The sequence below is a fragment of the Lycium ferocissimum genome, chromosome 10 (genome assembly GCF_029784015.1).
Source record: "Lycium ferocissimum isolate CSIRO_LF1 chromosome 10, AGI_CSIRO_Lferr_CH_V1, whole genome shotgun sequence".
Classification (NCBI taxonomy): domain Eukaryota; kingdom Viridiplantae; phylum Streptophyta; class Magnoliopsida; order Solanales; family Solanaceae; genus Lycium; species Lycium ferocissimum.
This window is the reverse complement of record NC_081351.1, coordinates 51,428,091-51,447,772: the sequence shown is the minus strand read 5'-3', so window position 1 is coordinate 51,447,772 and position 19,682 is coordinate 51,428,091. Positions and strand designations below refer to the sequence as shown.

Sequence of the window (19,682 nt, the reverse complement as noted above, 5' to 3'; positions counted from 1 at the left end):
ATTTAATACATGTACAGATATTTTCTCCTTTTTATTAAAGAGTTAGCTTTTGATATGAACTTATATCAATAAGTAATACTATTTTCAAGTTAACAATTAAAGAATTATTAGTAGGTTTATATTACATATAACAAATAATAAATAATTTACTCCTAAACCAAAATTTGGAAACCGACACTTCTAGGGGTGAGCGTTCAAGCCATCGGATTGGATATGAAATTTTCGGTTTGGATATTCGGTTTTCGGATTGAAGAAATTACAATCCAAATCCAATCCAAATAACCTCAGATTGGATTGGATATTTTAAGTTCGGTTTGGGATTATTCAGCTTGGATATTTCGAATTTTCGGATTTTCGGATTTGACTCTTGAGACTTAAGGCAAACTTATTAGGAACGAAATTCATGTGTTAGTTCCACAGAGGTAAATCTAAATCTTAATTGCTCAGTAAAAAAAACCTTCCAGTTCAAATTAGGTTTAAGAAATCCAAGTCATGTCCAACATAGTAAATCCCTACCAAATACAAGCATTCTGGAAAAGTGAAAATGAACAAAGTAAAATCTAAATAGTCATCTGGAAAAATAACAAAGAACTCTGCCGTGGGTGATACTAACGTGAGACTTTTGAGACTTGAGAAGTAAGAAAATTTTATATTATATTTGATTTAGTAGAGATTTGTATATTGGATTTAATATTTTAATGGGTAGGGCCTTAGGTACTAATTTATTGGACCTTTAGAAACTAGACTTATTAGTACTGGGCACATATGATATACGTAGGGCTAAATAAAAGGTATAAAAAATTTAGATTTTCGGATATCCAAATATCCATAGTACTACATCCATATCCAATCCGAAATCCATAAATTTTAAAAATTAAATCTGAAATCCAATCCATATTCCAAATATCCAAACCAAATATTTAAAAAGTTCGGATTTCGGTTTGGATTTCGGGTTGGCCCAAACTATGCCCACCCCTAGACACTTCATATATAAAATTTATCTCATCATATCATTTTTCTCACACTTTAATCTTAAAACATTTAGATTATTTCTTAAGGATAGTCTTAGGGTTAATATACTAAAGGAGGACTATGATGCACCAAACACTTAGAATCATTGTAATAAATAATAACAACAACTTGTAAAGCGTAAAAAGTTAATTAACGAAGCTATAACGTTTCAATTTATTAAAAGTCATAGAGTGGAAAATAAATTTCAAGAACCTGTACGCTTTCTTGCTCAAACGGGCGTGAGTTTTTTATTTGCTTTCAATGTTTGCTGTCAGAGGCAGATGTACCATTGTAGGTACGGGTTTAATTGAACCCATAACTTTCAATGCGGAGCACAAATTTGTGTATAAAAGTTACTAAAATTGCAATAAATAGTAGATACATATAATGGTTCAATTGTGAAAATCTTAAAAGACGAATCTACATATAGTTTAAATCCTGGATCGCTTTTACCTTTAGTTAGAAGTTGTCGGGGTGTTCTTCGAAACTATATTCTTTCAAGTTTTTCTATAGCTTAAGAATTCTTAATTTACACGCAATATTATTCTTTCCCCACATCCAAGTTAAAGTCGCATGAGAATATGCCTTATAAAAATGTAAGTAAACATGCATACACATTTCAGAACGATGAATACATGTGAAAATGCATTTTTATGAGAAATCCTAAAAATGGAAAAACAAAATGCTTAATTAAAGAATAGAAGCAGCATATCAAACTTACTGATCAAAGAAGGCATATTCACAAAATTATTTTTGAGAGATTTGAGTACTTCCATCCATGCCTGCATTCACTGTTTCACAAGTTATCAAACAATCCACGACCTCAACCCATTGCCTCTATCTCTATATATATTTAGTAACTTTTACGTTATAAAATGATAATGATGTGAAATAAGTATCATTAAAGAAATCAAGTATTAATAGACATAAATGATTTACAATAGAATATGAAAGGTTGGAGTTGATAATAATTGAGACTATTAAGGTTTTACATAAACAGATTAAATTACTGCTACGTGAGCTGGCCTAGAGAAACAATTACTTAGGATTTATTACAATTACGTGGCTGACTCAGTAATGGGTTTTTATTCCAAAGGGATATTTTCTTCAGGAATTTTTAAGGCTTTTTAATAGTCCTTTTATTTAGTAGAATGAAAGAAAAAATGCCAAAAAAAAAGGAGAAAAAAGATAAATAGGAATGGAGGTCATAGAGAGGTGCCACATCACCTTATCTATACATAACTTTATATTATATATAGATATGATTGATGCCACATCCAGTTTTCTCCCTTTCCTCCTGGGAACAACTGAAACTGTTTGTGATAACCTTTGATAAATCAAGAAACATAAGAGATGGAATAGTATTCAGTATTTTCTGCTTTACGATTGTTGAACTACTGACTATTTATACACAAAAGCCTATATAATTACAAGCATTATTCTAGCTGTATATCTTGCACAATACTGCGAGAATATTCTGCCAGATCTTTGGAATGATTTTATTATATTAAATCATACTCTCCCCGTCACAATTTATGTGATATAGTTTGACTAGACACGAAGTTTAAGAAAGAAAGGAAGACTTTTAAAACTTGTGGTCTAAAATCAACCATATATATTTGTTTGGCTCTAAATCATTTCATTAAGGGTAAAAAGGAAAGTTTTAAGTTAAATTATTTCTAATGTATCATTCTTTTTTGGGATAGACTAAAAAGGAAAGTGTATTACATAAACTGGGACAGAGGGAGTATCTGACAATAAAATCATATATGATATGGTCAGTAGTTTGTACTTTTCTAAGTCTGCAATATGTGCTACTACTCATGTCTGGTATTTCATTTACTTAGAATTGAGGCTGTAAGATATTTTAACATGATAAATCCCATATCGAACATGATAATAGGACACAAAATTAATAAAGATCAGTAGGACAGAATGGCGTACCTGTTTGAGCCCAGACAGTCGAACGACTAGACCTTCCTCTCTGTTACCCTTCCCGAAGATGGTAGCGTCAATGAGACAGCTACCACACACTTATCTGTCACTCTCTATATGTGATAATAGAGAAGACAAAAGTGCGCCTTATATAGGGTTAGAGAGGGGACCTAAGCTGCAATTACTGAAACTTTAATGGGCCCTACCATTACGGGCCTCATCAGGTTGAGCCTACACTCACCACCTCACTAGACCCACTAAGCACATAAAGTGCACTGCCCAATACCAATTATCACACTATAATTGGGCACACATTTATGGACTACCATACAACCCGGAATAGTTAAAATATAAAGAAGATGTTTTAAATAATGTAAGCCCATTTTTCTAACATTCTCCCACTTGGGCTACATTAGCGAAAAGACTTTATTTTTTAAAAAGAAAAAAAAAAACTGACTCTCTTGAAAAGAGATTTTTCCGGGTTGATGAAAGAATACATTTGTGGCCACAGTTTAGAAAACAGTCCATAAACTTTAATTGATCTTTGCAGTCTCAATCTTAAATACCGGACTATGGTGGTCTTTGTATTCTTTGGAACACGAGACCTTCCATAATCACAATACTTTCAATTAAGCCAACAAAGTCATGGTCTAGCAGTGTAGTAAGGAATAGTGTCACGCTTGATATATATGTACAAGAATATGTACTCAAGCACTATTACCTTATCGGTCCTCCATATGCCATAAAAGCATATGGACGATGCACCTCTTTGGCAAACCAGTTTCACCTCAAGATACCATATTACCAAATTGCATCATATACCAGAAATGGATGCCCTCTTGGACGAACCAAATTTCATCTCAAGATACCATATTACCGAAATGCATTCAAAATATAGAGCAACTAATGTTGCAAATCATTGCACATCTTAATTACCTCTTGGGTGAACCAAATTCCACCTCAAGATACCATGATGTGACTAACCAATAATGTGAACAATAATGATGCTAATCATAACACAATATATGAAAGTAATGCTCATTCATTTCATATAATAAAAGTTCACGATAACAGAAAATTACAGACTCCCACTAACTCAAAGAATCAAAAGACTCTAAAACACCCATATTTGTTACATGGCGTTTAAAGTCAATGGGCATAAGACCCTTAGTTGGTAGATCAGCTAGCATTGCGTCTGTCCTAATATTCTGTATAACAATGTCTCATTGTCTTACCAAATCCCTGACTGTCAAGAACTTAATCTACATGTGTTTGGTTTCACTACTCAGCTTATTATTTTTGGAAAAGAATATAGCTGTACTGTTGTCACAATACATCACAATGGGTCTCTGAATTGAGGCAACAACTTTGAGTTCTCCAATAAAATTTCGAAGCCAAATAGCTTGCGTAGACGCGCTATAGCAAGCTACGAACTCAGCATACATAGTAGAAGACGTGACCAACATCTGCTTAATACTTTTCCAAGTTATGGCACCACCAGTAAGTGTGAAAACGTAACTAGAAGTGTGTTTATAGTCATCTGTGCACCCGCCAAAATTAGCGTCTGAATAACCAACAACTTCAAGACTGTCAACCTTTTGATATATCAATATATGGTCTTTAGTCTTCTGAAGATATCTCATGACCTTCTTGGCTGCAACCCAATGGTCATGACCAGGATCAGATAAATATTTGCCATGGACATTCATAACAAAAGCTATGTCAGGTCTCGTACACACTTATGCATACATCAAACTGGCCACTGCACTCGCATAAGGAATGTCTGCCATAACTTTTCTCTCCAAATCATTCTTAGGTCATTGCGCCTTGCTTCATTTGTATCCTTTGGCTACTGATACATCTCCAGCTTTGCAAGATTGCATAGTAAATCTGGAAAGAACCCGATCAATATAAGACTTTTGAGACAACCCAAGAATGTTGCGAGTTCTATCACGCTGAATTTCTATGCCGAGTACAAGAGAAGCTTCCCCAAGATCTTTCATCTCAAAGTTTATTGACAAAAATTGTTTGGTTTCATATAGCAATCCATGATCACTACTGGTGAGCATAATGTCATCCACGTAGAGTACAAGAAAAATAAATCTGCTCCCACTAATCTTCAGATAGACACATTCATCAAATTTTGTTTCCGCGAAACCAAATGATGACACAACACTATCAAACTTGAGATACCATTGACGAGAAGCTTGCTTCAAGCAATAAATAGACTTCTTCAATTTGCACACTAGATGCTCCTTTCTACTTTCAACGTAACCCTCAGGCTGTTTCATTTAAATCTCCTCAGATAAGTTTCCATTGAGAAAAGCTGTCTTCATATCCATTTGGTGGAGCTCGAGGTCAAATGAGCCACCAGTTCCATGATAATTCTAAAAGCATCTTTAGTAGACACGGGCGAAAAAGTCTCATTGTAATCAATGCCTTCTTTCTGACTAAAGCCTTTTGCTACCAAACGGGCCTTAAACCTTTCAATATTTCCGTGACTGTCTTTCTTGGTTTTGTAAACCCATTTACAACTGATTGGTTTATTACCTTGAGGCAATTCAACAATCTCCCAAACACCATTATCATACATAGATTTCATTTCATCATTCATTGCATCTAGCCATTTATCTAATTCATGACTGTTAACATCTTGTTTATAAGTCACGGGATCCTCCACTTGACCAATATCATAATCAACTTCACCAAGATACACTTGATAATCACTAGGAATAGCAGACCTCTTATCTCTTTGTGATCTTCGGAGTGGAATCTCTGAAACTTCAGAAAGTGGTTCATCAGCTTAAACACTCTCATTTTCTACCGCCATAGGAGCAATATCATGTGCACTGCTACTTCTCCCCCTTGCTCGTTAGATCGAGAATTACTTCCTTCAGCAAAGTCTAACTCCAGAAACTTAGCCGTGCGAGATTCAACAATTCTAGTTCCCCGAAAGGGGCAATAGAACCTATAGCCTTTCGAATAGTCTGGATATCTTATGAAATAACAACGAACAGTCCTTGGACCAGTCTTCTTTTGTAGCGGATCAAAGATTTTAACTTCTGCAAGACAACCCCAAACCCGAAAATGATTCAGACTTAGTTTCCTGCCAGTCCATAATTAGGAACAGATTTACTCGGAACCCGGTTTAGAATATAAGCAGCAGTTTTTATGGCTTCACCCCAAAGAAACTCGGGCCTATTGGTCCGATTCATCATACTTCTTTTCATATCCATCAAAGTGTGATTACGTCTTTCGGCCACACTATTCTTCTCAGGATCTGCAGGCATGGTAACTTGACCTATGATTCCATTTTCTTGAAGATATTTGGCAAAAGGCCCCAAGTGTTGACCAGTTTCAGTATATCTCCCATAATATTCACCTCCATGGTCAAATCTCACAATTTTGATAACTTTACCCAATTGCTTTTCAACTTCAGCTCGAAAAATCTTGAAAACATCAAGAGAATTAGACTTCTCCTTAATCAAATAAAGATAAAAATAGCGAGAATAGTCATCAATAAGTGTGATGAAGTATCTATTGCCACACAAAGTAGTAGAATATGGCCCAGTGATATCCGTATGAACAATCTCTAAAAGACCTTGACTTCGAGTTGCACCCTTTGTCCTGGTCTTAATCAACTTACCACGAACACAATCAACACATAACCCTTCATCATCATGACTAAGAGGTGGAAGAATATCGGTTTTCACCAATCTATTAGTGCGTTCCTTAGAAATATGACCCAACTATTTATGCCAAAGTGTTCGAGACTTCTCTTTAATTGAAGACCGCTTAGAATTTTCGATCTCAACATGAAACGAGGAGTTAAGAGTCAGAGGCAATTTATATAAATCATCAACTAAAGGACAAATACTAACACATTTGGAGTCATAGAATATTTCAGCTTTATTATTACCAAAAGTCATAACATAACCAGCCTTGTCCAACAACTGAATAGAAACTATGTTTCTTCCAAAATTTGGAACATAGAACACATTATTCAAAACAAGCTAAAATTCACTATCTAGCTCCAAATAGAACGTCCCAATAGCCACGACGTCAAGAAAAGTGCCTCCTCCAACTCTAACTTTTGCTTCCTTTAGACTTGACTTCCTCTGATCTCTTACCCCCTTGATCAGCCTTTTGCTTTTATTTGTAAGCCTTAAACTTGAAGCAGTTTGCTATCGTGTGACCCTTCTTGTCACAAAAATGGCATTTCCCATCAACACCTTTTTTATTGCCATTGTTGTTAGGTTTCCCACTTTTACCGTTTTCTTTGAAAGCCTGAGTCTTTAAAGGACTTTGCCACTTTTTCTTTCCTTTGAACTTGTTGCCTAAAGATTTTGCCTAAGAAACCAGGTTAGCTGATTCTACCTTTTCATTAGTAGACACCACTTTTTCTCTTTTCGCTTTTGCTTCCTCGGTATCACATTTAGTAATGAGCTCATTAATAGTCCATGGCTGGCTGCTTGTAGTATAAGCAGTCCTCATCTGACTAAATTGTGATGAAAGCTGTAAAAGAGCTTCACGAACAATGAAACTATCAGGAAGAGTCACATATAAGTTCTTCAACTTATTCTACATAGAGACCATTCTCAAAATAAACTGATGGACTCCCACTGTTTCATCATACTTTAAGTTCCTTAGTTCACCCATTAATCTTGAGGCTTCAGCATTATCAGAAAATTGAAAACACTTACCAACAGCTTCAAAAAACTCCTTGGCGCTATCTGTTTGTTCAGCAATTGATCTCTTTAAGGCCTTTAAGCACAACTTGTTCAATCTTTCCCATTAGCATATTCATTTTTCTCTTCGTCATTACTTTCCTCAGTTGGTTCTGCAGGCGCATCGTTTACAATAATCATATTCATCTCAAACTGTTCAAAAGAAAATTCCACATCACATTCCCAATTTTTGTAATTGGATCCAGTCAGGATTTCAATTTCAGCAACATTGTTGTTCTTTGTAAAGGAGATTGAAATAAATGCAACTTGATTAATTAAGGCAATATATTTCTCACCAAAATATGTGCAAGTAGTTGTATAATTATTAACTCCCCTTTGGGTAGAGAGAAAAAAGACACAACTGATCATGCACCCTTTCATGAAGATTTATATAAGAAAACTGAGATACAATAACCTTCGAAAAATTTATCTCCTATGGGTAAATAAACTTTTCTAAGTCACACACCTCCCACGAGACATAATGATTAAAAAAAAATCGCCTTTGGGTGGAAAATTTTCTTTAATCAAATCTCAGCCAAAATTACTCCATGATGAATTAATCGACTCACAAAATTACCCCAAGACCTCCCACGAGACATAATGATATAAAAAAAAATCCCCCTTGGGTGGAAAATTTTCTTTAATCAAATCTCAGCCAAAATTACTCCATGATGAATTAATCGACTCACAAAATTACCCCCTTTGGGTAGGTAACTTCATAAATTAATTAAATAATATTATTTAGAAAATTATTGCCTTTCATGTACACATCTCAAATGTACCACACCAAGTCGCAATTCGAACAACAATTTAATTATGAAATAGTTTGTCTGTAATTTCAACATAAACGAACCTTAATATACTCTAAAATTAGAGAATAAGTATTAAAAGTCCATTTCAGGTGTATGATGTCAGTCATTATATTCAAAATGGATCAAAACAATTTTCATTAAAATTTAAGTATTTCTTACGGCCGAAATTTCTGTGATTTTTTCAATTCCCAGAAGTAATAAAATAAGATAAATACTTCTGGACCTCAAACAATTACCAACAAATACCAGAAAATCCAGAAAAATATAAGGAATCTACAGTTAAAATTTCAGAGGCAACAGACAATCGGAAATAGGAGCGCGGTCCCCACTTTCCTTTGCTCGAAAGTGGCCTTTGCCCTTGACCGCTGGGCTGTCATCTTTTTCAATGGTGAACGGGTTAGGGTTGCAGAAAATGGGTATTTGCGACCCGTTTTGACCCGTTTTCAATTACCCATCTGATTATTCAGTTTTTGTTTCAATAAATACATGGAGGTTGAGTAAAAATATATGTAAACATATTTGTGACAATTAAACACTCAAAAAGCGCCCCAAATAAATAGCATTCAAAGCTTTAAATTTTGGATTAATGGCTCTTAAAGAACCCAACTCTTGATTTTCCAAATCCTTCTTTTCAAGATAATAACAAAATTAACCGTAACAAATATATGAAAATCATTCCATGTATTTGTTTCCAACATTTAATTGCATTAAACCCTGATTTCATGAACCAAAATTAAGGTTTAATTTTGTTGAAACTTTTGAATTTCCTTCACCGGAAAAGATTAATTTTCCGGCCATTAAAAATATCAGTTTTTCCAGAATTTGATAAGCTACAAAATTCCTTAATCAATTTCATTCAAAAATCACAGAAACCCATCCAAAATGCAATTTTAAAAGACAATATTTTTGCCAAAAAACCTAGAAATAACCTTGAAGGTATATCTTTTAAAAAATCTGAAATTGAGCCATTCTTTGAGCAATTTCATGGAATTGATTTGATATTCCAGACATCAACTACACCATAAACAAAATCTATAACAAGATTTTAACCAATTCCATCAAAATTTCAAGATTTAAAACGAATTTCTAGTGGGTTTGTTTATATGAACCCTAAATCTTAAAGATACAATAACTCTCTCAATTTTAAGAGTTAGAAGATGAGTCACTTATCAAATCGAAGGTCTCGACGTGGTGAACAAAATACCTAAGGTCCCAGTCTATTTTTTCAAAGATTTTAACATGAAATTACAACAATCAATTTCTGGTTACAAAACCCTAATCTCTACTTATCATAACATTTTGATCCTACACCACTAAAAAACTATAAAAAACCGATGGCCTGCGTCGGTTTTTGCATTGAAACCAACGGGAAACCAACCCATCACGATCCGTCGATTTTCATAGTGTCGCTTTCTGAAAACCGACGGACTGCATCGGCTTTTTCCGACGGACTGCGTTGCTTATGCGGTCCGTCAGTTTTTTATCCAATATTAAAAACAAATTAAAAAACCGACGGACTGCGTCGATTTTTAAAAATTTTAATTTTTTTTAATTTAAAAAGAAATAATATAAATTTTTACTGCATAATTAAATAAAAAACCGACGCAGTCCGTCTGTTTTCTGGAAATTTTACATAATTAATTTCTAGAAAACTGACAGACTGCGTCGATTTTTTGGAAAATTCCTGTATGCAATTGCTGCATTTTCTGAAGCACACTTGCACAAAACCAGCACAAAAACCAACACCAAAACCTGCTCAAAACTAGCACTAAAACACTCCAAATCAATTCTAAAAGAACTACAGCACATAAAATCACCCTAAGTAACAATCAAACACTATCTAAACACATCAAATACGATCTAAATAGACCTTCAAATTTCAAACATATTTAAATGTCCAACCAAAAATACCATTAACTAGTTCTACTTAGTTTTAATATAATTCCATAAAGCATAAAACATAAGTCCATTATGAAATCCAAACTACTACAACTGATCATCCGGTGTCCGAGCTTCGAAATCACCGTCATCATCATCTTCTGGGTCGGGGGGGGGGGAAGAGAAGGGAGCACACCAAATGGTTCATATGCAATGTGGCCTTTAACTTGTGCCTTGAGCGATTCAAGATTCGCTTTCATGAAGTTACTTTCCTCAACTCTTTTTGCCTCAGTCTCAACTAATTTTCGATTAAGCTCTTCGACTTGCTACGCCATAGTTGTGACCTGAACACATCAACTCCCTCAGCTTGTCGAGAAGACCCTTCACCTCGCAATCCTGACCGAAGGCGACTTAAGTTGTTCCTTAGGCCTAGACCATAAGCTCTACCCTTCTGTACCCCCCAACTACTCTACACCAAAAATCTATCTCTAATTCCGGTGGAGGACGGCTTGGGTGGTCAGGCTGAGTTTGGCTGTACTGGTCCACATCTTGCATAAATTGCGTCTGTATATTAAAAAAATGAAACTTAGTATATAACGAATATATCATAACTAGACTTGCATATAATTACTTAAATAATGAAATTATCACTTACATAGGAATCACGAGCCCCGTCCTCAACCCATATGATCGGATCGACTCCTCGCTTCTTCTTTTTGCGCGGGTCTTTAGGAATAGCCGATCCCGAGCAGTATCCGTCCCGTAGCCTTTTTCTACAAAAAAAAATTTAAAGATAGAATTAATAACTCAATAATGACATATTGATCGTAGGTAACTTTAAAAGTATAAAACTACTTACCATTGTCCTAGCCACGTGCCCCTGACTTTTTGCACCCGCAGTGTGCAAAGAGCCACCTTTTTGGGACGCACGGGCAGCCTTTGCCTGCTCAAACTTGGCGATAAACTCAAGAGTTCGCCAATATGCCTTAAGTTGCTCCCATTGTCCGTCGGTTAGCCATTGGGGCTTTCTCATATACTTTCTAGCCCTCGAAAACCAATCAGATAACCTTGCACTCCCCTTCCTCTCAAAGTTCGCAACAACCCTATCATTGTTCATTAGATCCCATGTAAATAACATCTGCAAATCAAATGGCTAATGTTAGATGATTTATATAAAAGTAAATTCAAGTTATGAAATGTATAATAAGATGCATATGTTAAACTCTCTAAACATAGCCTGTCGAGTATTATATGGGATTTCACCCCATGAAGTATAAAATCGAATGCCATAAAGCCTCCGAACAACATCCAATATGGCTTTTATAGTTTCGTGATTTGGATAGTACCTGCAATTAAAAAAATTAACGCATATAAGATTAAGATGAAAAAAACTTTAGGAAAACTTAATAAAAGACAATCTTACCCAGCTCCCTCAGGCATGATGAAAACCCGACCGATCGAATTTGTATCTCCTGGCTGTAGACCATGATATCCCGGTGCCTGTACAGGTGCAGAAGGATGGGTCTGAGCCTGGATAAGAGCTAGTGTACTGGATGGCTCTGACTCAGGCTTAGAGTTGCTATCTCTAAGGCGCAAATTAGATACACTGGGAGGTGTACCACCTGGAGAAGGGGAAGGAGACAAAGTGGCCGATGTGCTAGGAGATCTGCCTCGTGGTGGGTAACACATAGGTGTAGGTATAAAAGTAGGATGGGTAAATGAGGGAATCTGAGGTGGTGCCGGCTGGAAGACCCACTGACCAGACTGTGGCTGCATAGTAGAACCAGGCATAAAAAAAAAAAAAAACGAAGTAGAGTGCATACGTGGAGCGGAGGGAATGGACTAGCTACTTGTAGCTGTAGGATCTATAGGTCTCTTATCTTTTTTCTCATTAGTACCTCAACCTCTACCTCTGCCTCTACCTTTACCTTGATCACTACCACCTGATTACATCTGCATACAAATTTACGTTAGTACAAATGAACTAATATAATTACCAAGTACATAAAGTTAATAACGTTAGAATAAAAATTTAACAAGTATAGAATTGTGTCATTACCAAGTATAGAATAAACTAACATGTAACTAGTCATCCTCCTACTCATCCTTGCTTATTTCATTTTCATCAGATGATTCTTCCCCATCGCTTGTTTCAGGTCCATCGGTCGATTCTTCCTCAACATTTTCTATGATAGTTACATCATCTTCATCAACTTCTTCTAATAGGTGTTAAGGATGTTCCAGACTATTTTCTAACTCTGTGTCCACCGTTTGATGAACAACTAGTACATCGTTTTGATATGCCACATCTAACGCATTATCGACCTCAATCCTCCCCACAGGCTTAGTCTTTATAACCACCCACCAATTAGCCTTATCCCTATGCAAAAGATATGGGGCATAATACACTTGCTTAGAATTTTGTGCAATTATAAAGGGATCATAGCGATTGTATTGTCTTGTATGTTTGACTTCAATTATGTTATGCTGACGATTCACCCTTGTACCTCTTTGGCTTGGATCAAACCACTTGCACCGAAATAATGTTATCTTCTTCTTGTGGTAACCTCGGGATACTTAAGTTGTATGATCTCCTACAAAGACACCGTAATAATCAACAGTTACACCGCTTCCATTAACATTGCCTTTAATGCACACTCCACTATTATTCATCTTCTTATATTGAGAAACTTCTTCGGTCTGAAACTTGTAACCATTAACAATGTACTTCTTCATTGTCTTAACTTCACTGCCTGGTCCAAGAGCTATATCTTTCAGAAATTAGGTATGTTCTCCTGTATGATAAACCAATATAATAAGGAGGAAAATTAAAATTCAATAACTTCTATGTAGCTTACATTTAATTGAAATTATGCAATGAATTTCCACACTTACAAAATCGTACAACCAATCGGAAAACTTCGAATATATGGCTTGATCGCCCTCAAGTTCTACGAAGTAACTGTTCGACATATGCAAGATTTTCATTAGTTTCACCCTTATTAGTTACCCATGTAATTTAGTAACATAATTCAACACTCACTGAATATATACTTGAATTTCAGGGCAATTGAGCAAAACATGTGTCACAGCTGATTGCCTCTCCATACTACTCGTGGTTCATTTTGGAGGGTTTTTAGAACCTCGTCCTGGTTGATTAAAGATGGACATTGGTGGGTAGTTAGGATCAACCCCACCCTCATCATTACGGTTGGGCCTATTTCTCATACATGACATTTGCTCTCCGAAATAATATGAACAGAAATGCGATGTTTCCTTTGCAAGATACGCTTCGCAAATAGATCCTTCAATCTTAGATCTCTGCTTAGCCAATTTTTTGCATTTTCCAATGGTCCTGCACATGTTTAATATCATGTTATACAGTAATTAGTTAACAAAATACATTAAAGAAAGAGGTAGTAAGTTTGGGTTCCTTACCTCTCGAAAGGATACATCCACCTAGTTTGAACCGGGCCTCCAAGGCATGCCTCTTGTACAAGATGAATGGGAAGATGTTCCATCATATCAAAAAACCCACATGGAAAGATCCTCTCGAGCTTAGTTGTAATGACTGGCATATTTTGTTCCATTCTTTGAAGGTTTTCTACCGTCAAAATGTTAGAACATAAATCCTTGAAGAACAAACTTATCTCTGTGATTGGTTTCCATATTCTTTCCGGTAGGCGGCTAAATGCAATAGGAATCAAAGTTTTCATGAAAACATGACAATCATGACTTTTCATACCAATCAAGTTTCCTTCATTCATATTAGTACGCTTGCCGAAATTGGACGCATACCCCTCTGGCATCCGCAAATTCTTAACCCATTGACAAATCTCTTGTTTTAACTCCAAAGTGGATGAAAAACTAGCCTTGGGCTTGAACACTTTATTATTCGCTAACTCTTGCAAGTTCAATTCAGGGCGCCTACAATATTCCTTTAAGTCCAATCTAGCTTTTAGCTTATCTTTTGTCTTGCCTTTAACATCCATAACAGTGTTGAAAAAATTATCAAAGTAATTTTTTTCAATATGCATCACATCAAGATTGTCACGCCCCGAACCTGGGCCTGGACGTAACACGGCACCCGGTGCCTGACTGCATGTGACCGAGCGAACCAACTGACTGGCTGACTCAACATGTGATACCAAAACATAACTGACTTATAAAATAAAACTAGCACATGCTGATTAACTAAAAGTCTGACTGAAATATCATAATGCGGAAATACTTAGACAATCTGAAAATATCTGAAAGTAGCCAACATGGCTAAACCAAAACAACTGAACAACTGAGTATAACGTCAACAAGACTAACATAACAAATGTCCGATTGTTCGAATCGTGTCTATGAAGCCTCTAAGAATACCATGAATAATAGAGGTGTGTGTCTATAAACCGAAATAACCGGATAGCCGACAATGCCCGAAGGAATTTGGGCTCACCAAGAGTCGATACGTGCACTCCTAAATAGCCGAGTCGTCAACTTTGTATATCGTTTCGCATCGCAAGATGCCCCCTAATAAAAGGGACATCAAAGACATTTGAATTGTGCATGTAAAGCAATCGAAGCAATAAAATACCGAAACTCGAAATCGATAATCAGAATCGTAATAGCAAGAAGTAGAGAGATATGAATACTCCCCGCTCGTGTATCGAATCGTCGTATTATCTCGTGTTTGTATATGTGGGGCCTCGGCCCAATAAATGCACGCTATGGCCTCGGCCTAGTAGTACGTCACCAATGGCCTCGGCCATGTATACGTATACACAAGATCGTGCCGTGCCCGGGCAAAATCACATATGTTTAATTATGGTTAATTAATAAGGACTGAGACCATAACAACAATGAACAATCTTTGAACTAAAATAGACATGCTAGACTGAATTGAAAACACTGACTGTTTCTGAGCATACTGAATTTCTAGACTGAGACTCATGTGGTAACAATACATAAGTCTATAAAGATTACGTGTCGAGTTCATGATATTCAAATTAACAACCATGAACGACCAGAATCGCAACCCTAGAAGATAACGGCTTTCTATATCATATCATGAAACTAGGGCTAAACTATATTCCGAGTCAAATTATCGACAAGTATGAAGAATGAGGCGTAGGGAGAATCATGAACATTCCCTAACGTAGATAGTTAGCCTCACATACCTTAATTCCAGCCTTTGAGCGTAATACAATGTTCGTCAACCCTTTCAACTTTGATCTATATCAATACAAGTCAAAGAGATTCTATATTAGCAATAATATTCATGCTTTGGTCATCTAAGCATTTTGTCAAACACTTGGTGGGCATGAAGCTCCACAACCTTCATTAATGGTGTTTTCTTCACCCAATCCCCATTCTATTACTTCTAGCTGATTCTACAATCTCAATTAGGTGTAATTAACATCATTCTCCATCACCCATATGATTATAACAATCTCAAGTCAACAATCCAAAACCCTACTATAGTTCGTGTAATTCTCTTTACTAAACCCATTTACTATTCTCCCAAGAACTCATCAATTCACTATTATGAATGATTAGAGTGTAGAAGCATTACCTTTTTGAAGTTCAATCCTCTTGAATTTGGGTTCTAGGGTTTCCACATCCAACAATAATGTTCCAATCACAACTCTATGGATTAGAAGGGTTTACTCAAGTTAGAAAGGGATTAGGGACTTGAATTTAACCTAGAATCATGACAAAACTTACCTTGGAGGGTTCTTGAGGCTTGGGACTTGTTCCCTATGACTTTAGGGTGATTTTTCGTGATTAGGGATGTTAGGGAAATAAACCCCAAGCTTAAATATAACTTAAAACGCGAAATCCCGACTTTTGACCCGAAACCCGACCTTTTGCGCGTTGGGTCCGCGATTCACGGGCATTGCGCAACATCCTGCAGGTAAATATTCAGATTGTATGATAGGCCCGCGATGCGGAGCCATCGTACGCGCCCGCACGGGCCCACACGCGCGACAACGTATCGGTTCTGCACAGTGTTTGGTAAAATAGGCATAACTTCTTGTACATAGCTCTGTTCAAGGCCTATAATATACCGTTGGAAAGCTATTTCAAAGGGATACAACTTTCATGTTTTAAGTTTCCTCAAATTCCCAACGAATTTTCATGAAATTCGGAAGAGCGTACGTATCAAAACTTAGCCGATTCTATAGACTTTTAAACGCCTTACTATTAGCCATATTGAGACGATCATATCTCCTTGCTCCGAACTCTGATTGGCCTGGTCCTTATATCGTTAGAAAGATATTTTTATGTACTACAACTTTCATTGAGGGTACTTTCCCAAATTCCCAACTAATCAAGGAGTTATCCTTTTGCCCGAAGTAGGCCTATCAACCATTTTCGTAAAACGTTCAAACCTTCAGTTTTTTCCACTAAAACTCTAATGATATGAGTCTAACCTTAGTTCTAAGATACGGGGTGTAACAAAGATTATGTCGTAGAAGATTATCCTTCCAATACGGTAACTCCCAGAATATGCTTTGTTTAGTCTAATTATGTTCAACACCATAACAAGGTAGTCTATAAGGGGCAACTTCTGTGACCTAAGGCAAGTGACAATCCCTCCCCCAAATTTCCTCTCCTGATAATGTTCGAGGTGGTGGATCATTTTCAGTTTTATTCTTTCTAAATGCTTGTTTCATTTTCCTGAATTCGTGGTCCATAGGCAAGAACTGACGATGACAATCAAACCATGAATTTTTGTGGCCATGTAAACCATGAATTTTTGTGGCCATGTTTTTCTAGCAGTCATCCAACCAGACAACATCCCATACGCAGGAAAATTGTTAATAGTCCACATCAAACAAGCACGGATATTGAAATTGCTCTTAGTTGATGCATCATATGTCACTACACCTTCGCACCACAATTGTTTTAACTCATCAATCAAAGGTTATACATAGACATCAATCAAAACTTTTGGATTTCGGGGACCAGGGATAACACAATTTAGGGATATGTAGGGACTTGTTATACACATCTCAGGCGGTAGATTATATGGAGTAAGAAATACATGCGAACAAGAATAGGATGCAGCCGAAACAGAGTATGGTGCGAAACCATCTGCACACAAACCCAAATGAATGTTTCTTGGTTCACTAGCAAAATCAGGATAAGTTCTATCAAAATGTTTCCACGCTTCTCCATCCGATGGATGACCCATAACACCATGTGTCCTTCTATTTTCGTTGTGCCATCTTATGTGAGGAGCAGAACTCGGCGATGCAAATAACCTCTTTAACCTAGGTATAATAGGTAAATAATGCATCTCCTTAATTGGAACCATCCTCCCACTAGGTGTCCGCCTATAACGCGCATGTCCATATAATTTACATTCATTTAAATCAGCATCTTGCTTATAGAACAACATACAACCGTTTGGACAACAATAAATTCTATCACACGACAATCCTAATTTGGAAACCAATCCCTTTGCTTGATAGTAACTCTTATGTATGTCGAATTCCGAACTAACTAGTTCCCCTACAAGCTTAATCATTGAGTCCATAGCAGCTTCAGCAACAATCCAATCTGATTTGATAATAATCATTCTAACTGCAACAGATAACTTAGAATGTTGACTCCCTACCCAAAGGGGACGACTAGCCTCTTCTAATTCTTGATAGAAGCGCATTGCTTCTTCATTAGGAGGTTGCTCAAAATTTTGCTCAGGTTCAAACCCAGACTGTACGCCAAAAGCATCATTAACTCTATCATATTGGACATGATTATATTCCTGCGACACACTACTTTCACCAACAACCATATTATGAAATATACCATTGACCCCATCAGTCTCTCCATGATCAGTCCAAACATAATATTTCTCCTTAAACCCATGACTATACAAATGAACCCTAACCACTTCCAGTTTCAAATACTTCTTACACCCACAACGAGAACAAGGACACCTAATTACCCCTTCATTTTGAAAAGGGTGAAGTGACATTGCATGTGTGATAAACCCGTCAACACATTCAACAAATTGATCATGTACACCCACACGGTCACTATTATTCATATTATACATCCAAATACGATCCATCTACAAAATATACCCACAAATTATTGAGGTTATAGAAATATATTATAACTTAAGAATTCTAACTTAAAATATAACTTAAGAAAACACAATCCCAACCAATTCTAACTTTGAATTCTCAATAACAATTCTAACTTTAATAACTTATGGATTCTAACTTTAATATAATTTTTAAAAGCACAATCCCAACCAATTATAACTTTGAATTCTCAATAACAATTTTAACTTTAATAACTTATGGATTCTAACTTTAATTCTAAAAATTGAAAAGTAAATCTAGTCAAATAAAGTCTACATTTTAGTTTAGAGGTTATAGGGATATTATAACTTAACAATTCTAACTTTGATAAGCACAATCACAACCAATTCTAACTTTGAATTCTCAATAGCAATTCTAACTTTAATAACCTATGGATTCTAACTTTAATATAACTTTGAAAAGCACAATCCCAACTAATTCTAAAAATTGAAAAGGAAATCTAGTCAAATAAAGTCTACATTTTAGTTTTGAGGTTATAGAAATATTATAACTTAACAATTCTAACCTTGAAAAGCACAATCCCAATCAATTCTAACTTTGAATTCTGAATAACAATTCTAATTTTAATAACTTATGGATTCTAACTTTAATATAACTTTGAAAAGCACAATCCCAACCAATTCTAAAAATTGAAAAGTAAATCTAGTCAAATAAAGTCTACGTTTTAGTTTTGAGGTTACAAAAATACTTTAACTTAACAATTCTAACTTTGAAAAGCACAATCTCAACCAATTCTAATTTTGAATGCTCAATAACAATTCTAATAACTTATGGATTCTAACAAAAAGCACAATCTCAACAAAACAAAACAAAAACTAGTCAAATAAAGTATACATTTTTGCACATATTCAACATCAATAATATTACAAACAATGACAACTAAGCTAACACAAATACATTGATAATGAACATAAAATATAGCACAATCTCAAGCCAAAAAAAAAAAAAAATGAAAAGTAAACTAGTCAAATAAAGTTTATATTTTTTCACAAATTCAACATTAATAACATTACAAATGATGTTTAACAAAGCTAAATAGACTAACATTAGGCCTAAAATGTACAAATAAAACTAAAATGTGAAAGAATTTTAAAAGCCCTAATTTAAAAGAAACTAACCTCAATTTACAAGTTAAAAACGGGGCTGGGGTAGGTGGGGGTGGGCAGCGCAGGTGGCGGCGGGTTAGGGTTAAGAGAGAAGGGTATTTTTTTTGG

At 35.8% G+C, this 19,682-nt stretch overlaps 2 protein-coding genes across 2 annotated transcripts; both read right to left on the bottom strand.

Moving 5' to 3' along the window:
• Positions 1-4,208: 4,208 nt before the first annotated feature.
• On the bottom strand, positions 4,209-4,655 carry LOC132034999 (secreted RxLR effector protein 161-like). Its single transcript, XM_059425322.1, has one exon. The coding sequence runs from the start codon at positions 4,653-4,655 to the stop codon at positions 4,209-4,211; it is 447 nt and encodes a 148-aa protein (XP_059281305.1).
• A 12,624-nt stretch (positions 4,656-17,279) lies between these two features.
• On the bottom strand, positions 17,280-18,407 carry LOC132034998 (uncharacterized). The gene has a single exon (XM_059425321.1). It carries the CDS (start codon positions 18,405-18,407, stop codon positions 17,280-17,282), a length of 1,128 nt encoding a protein of 375 aa, XP_059281304.1.
• Between the last annotated feature and the right edge of the window lie 1,275 nt (positions 18,408-19,682).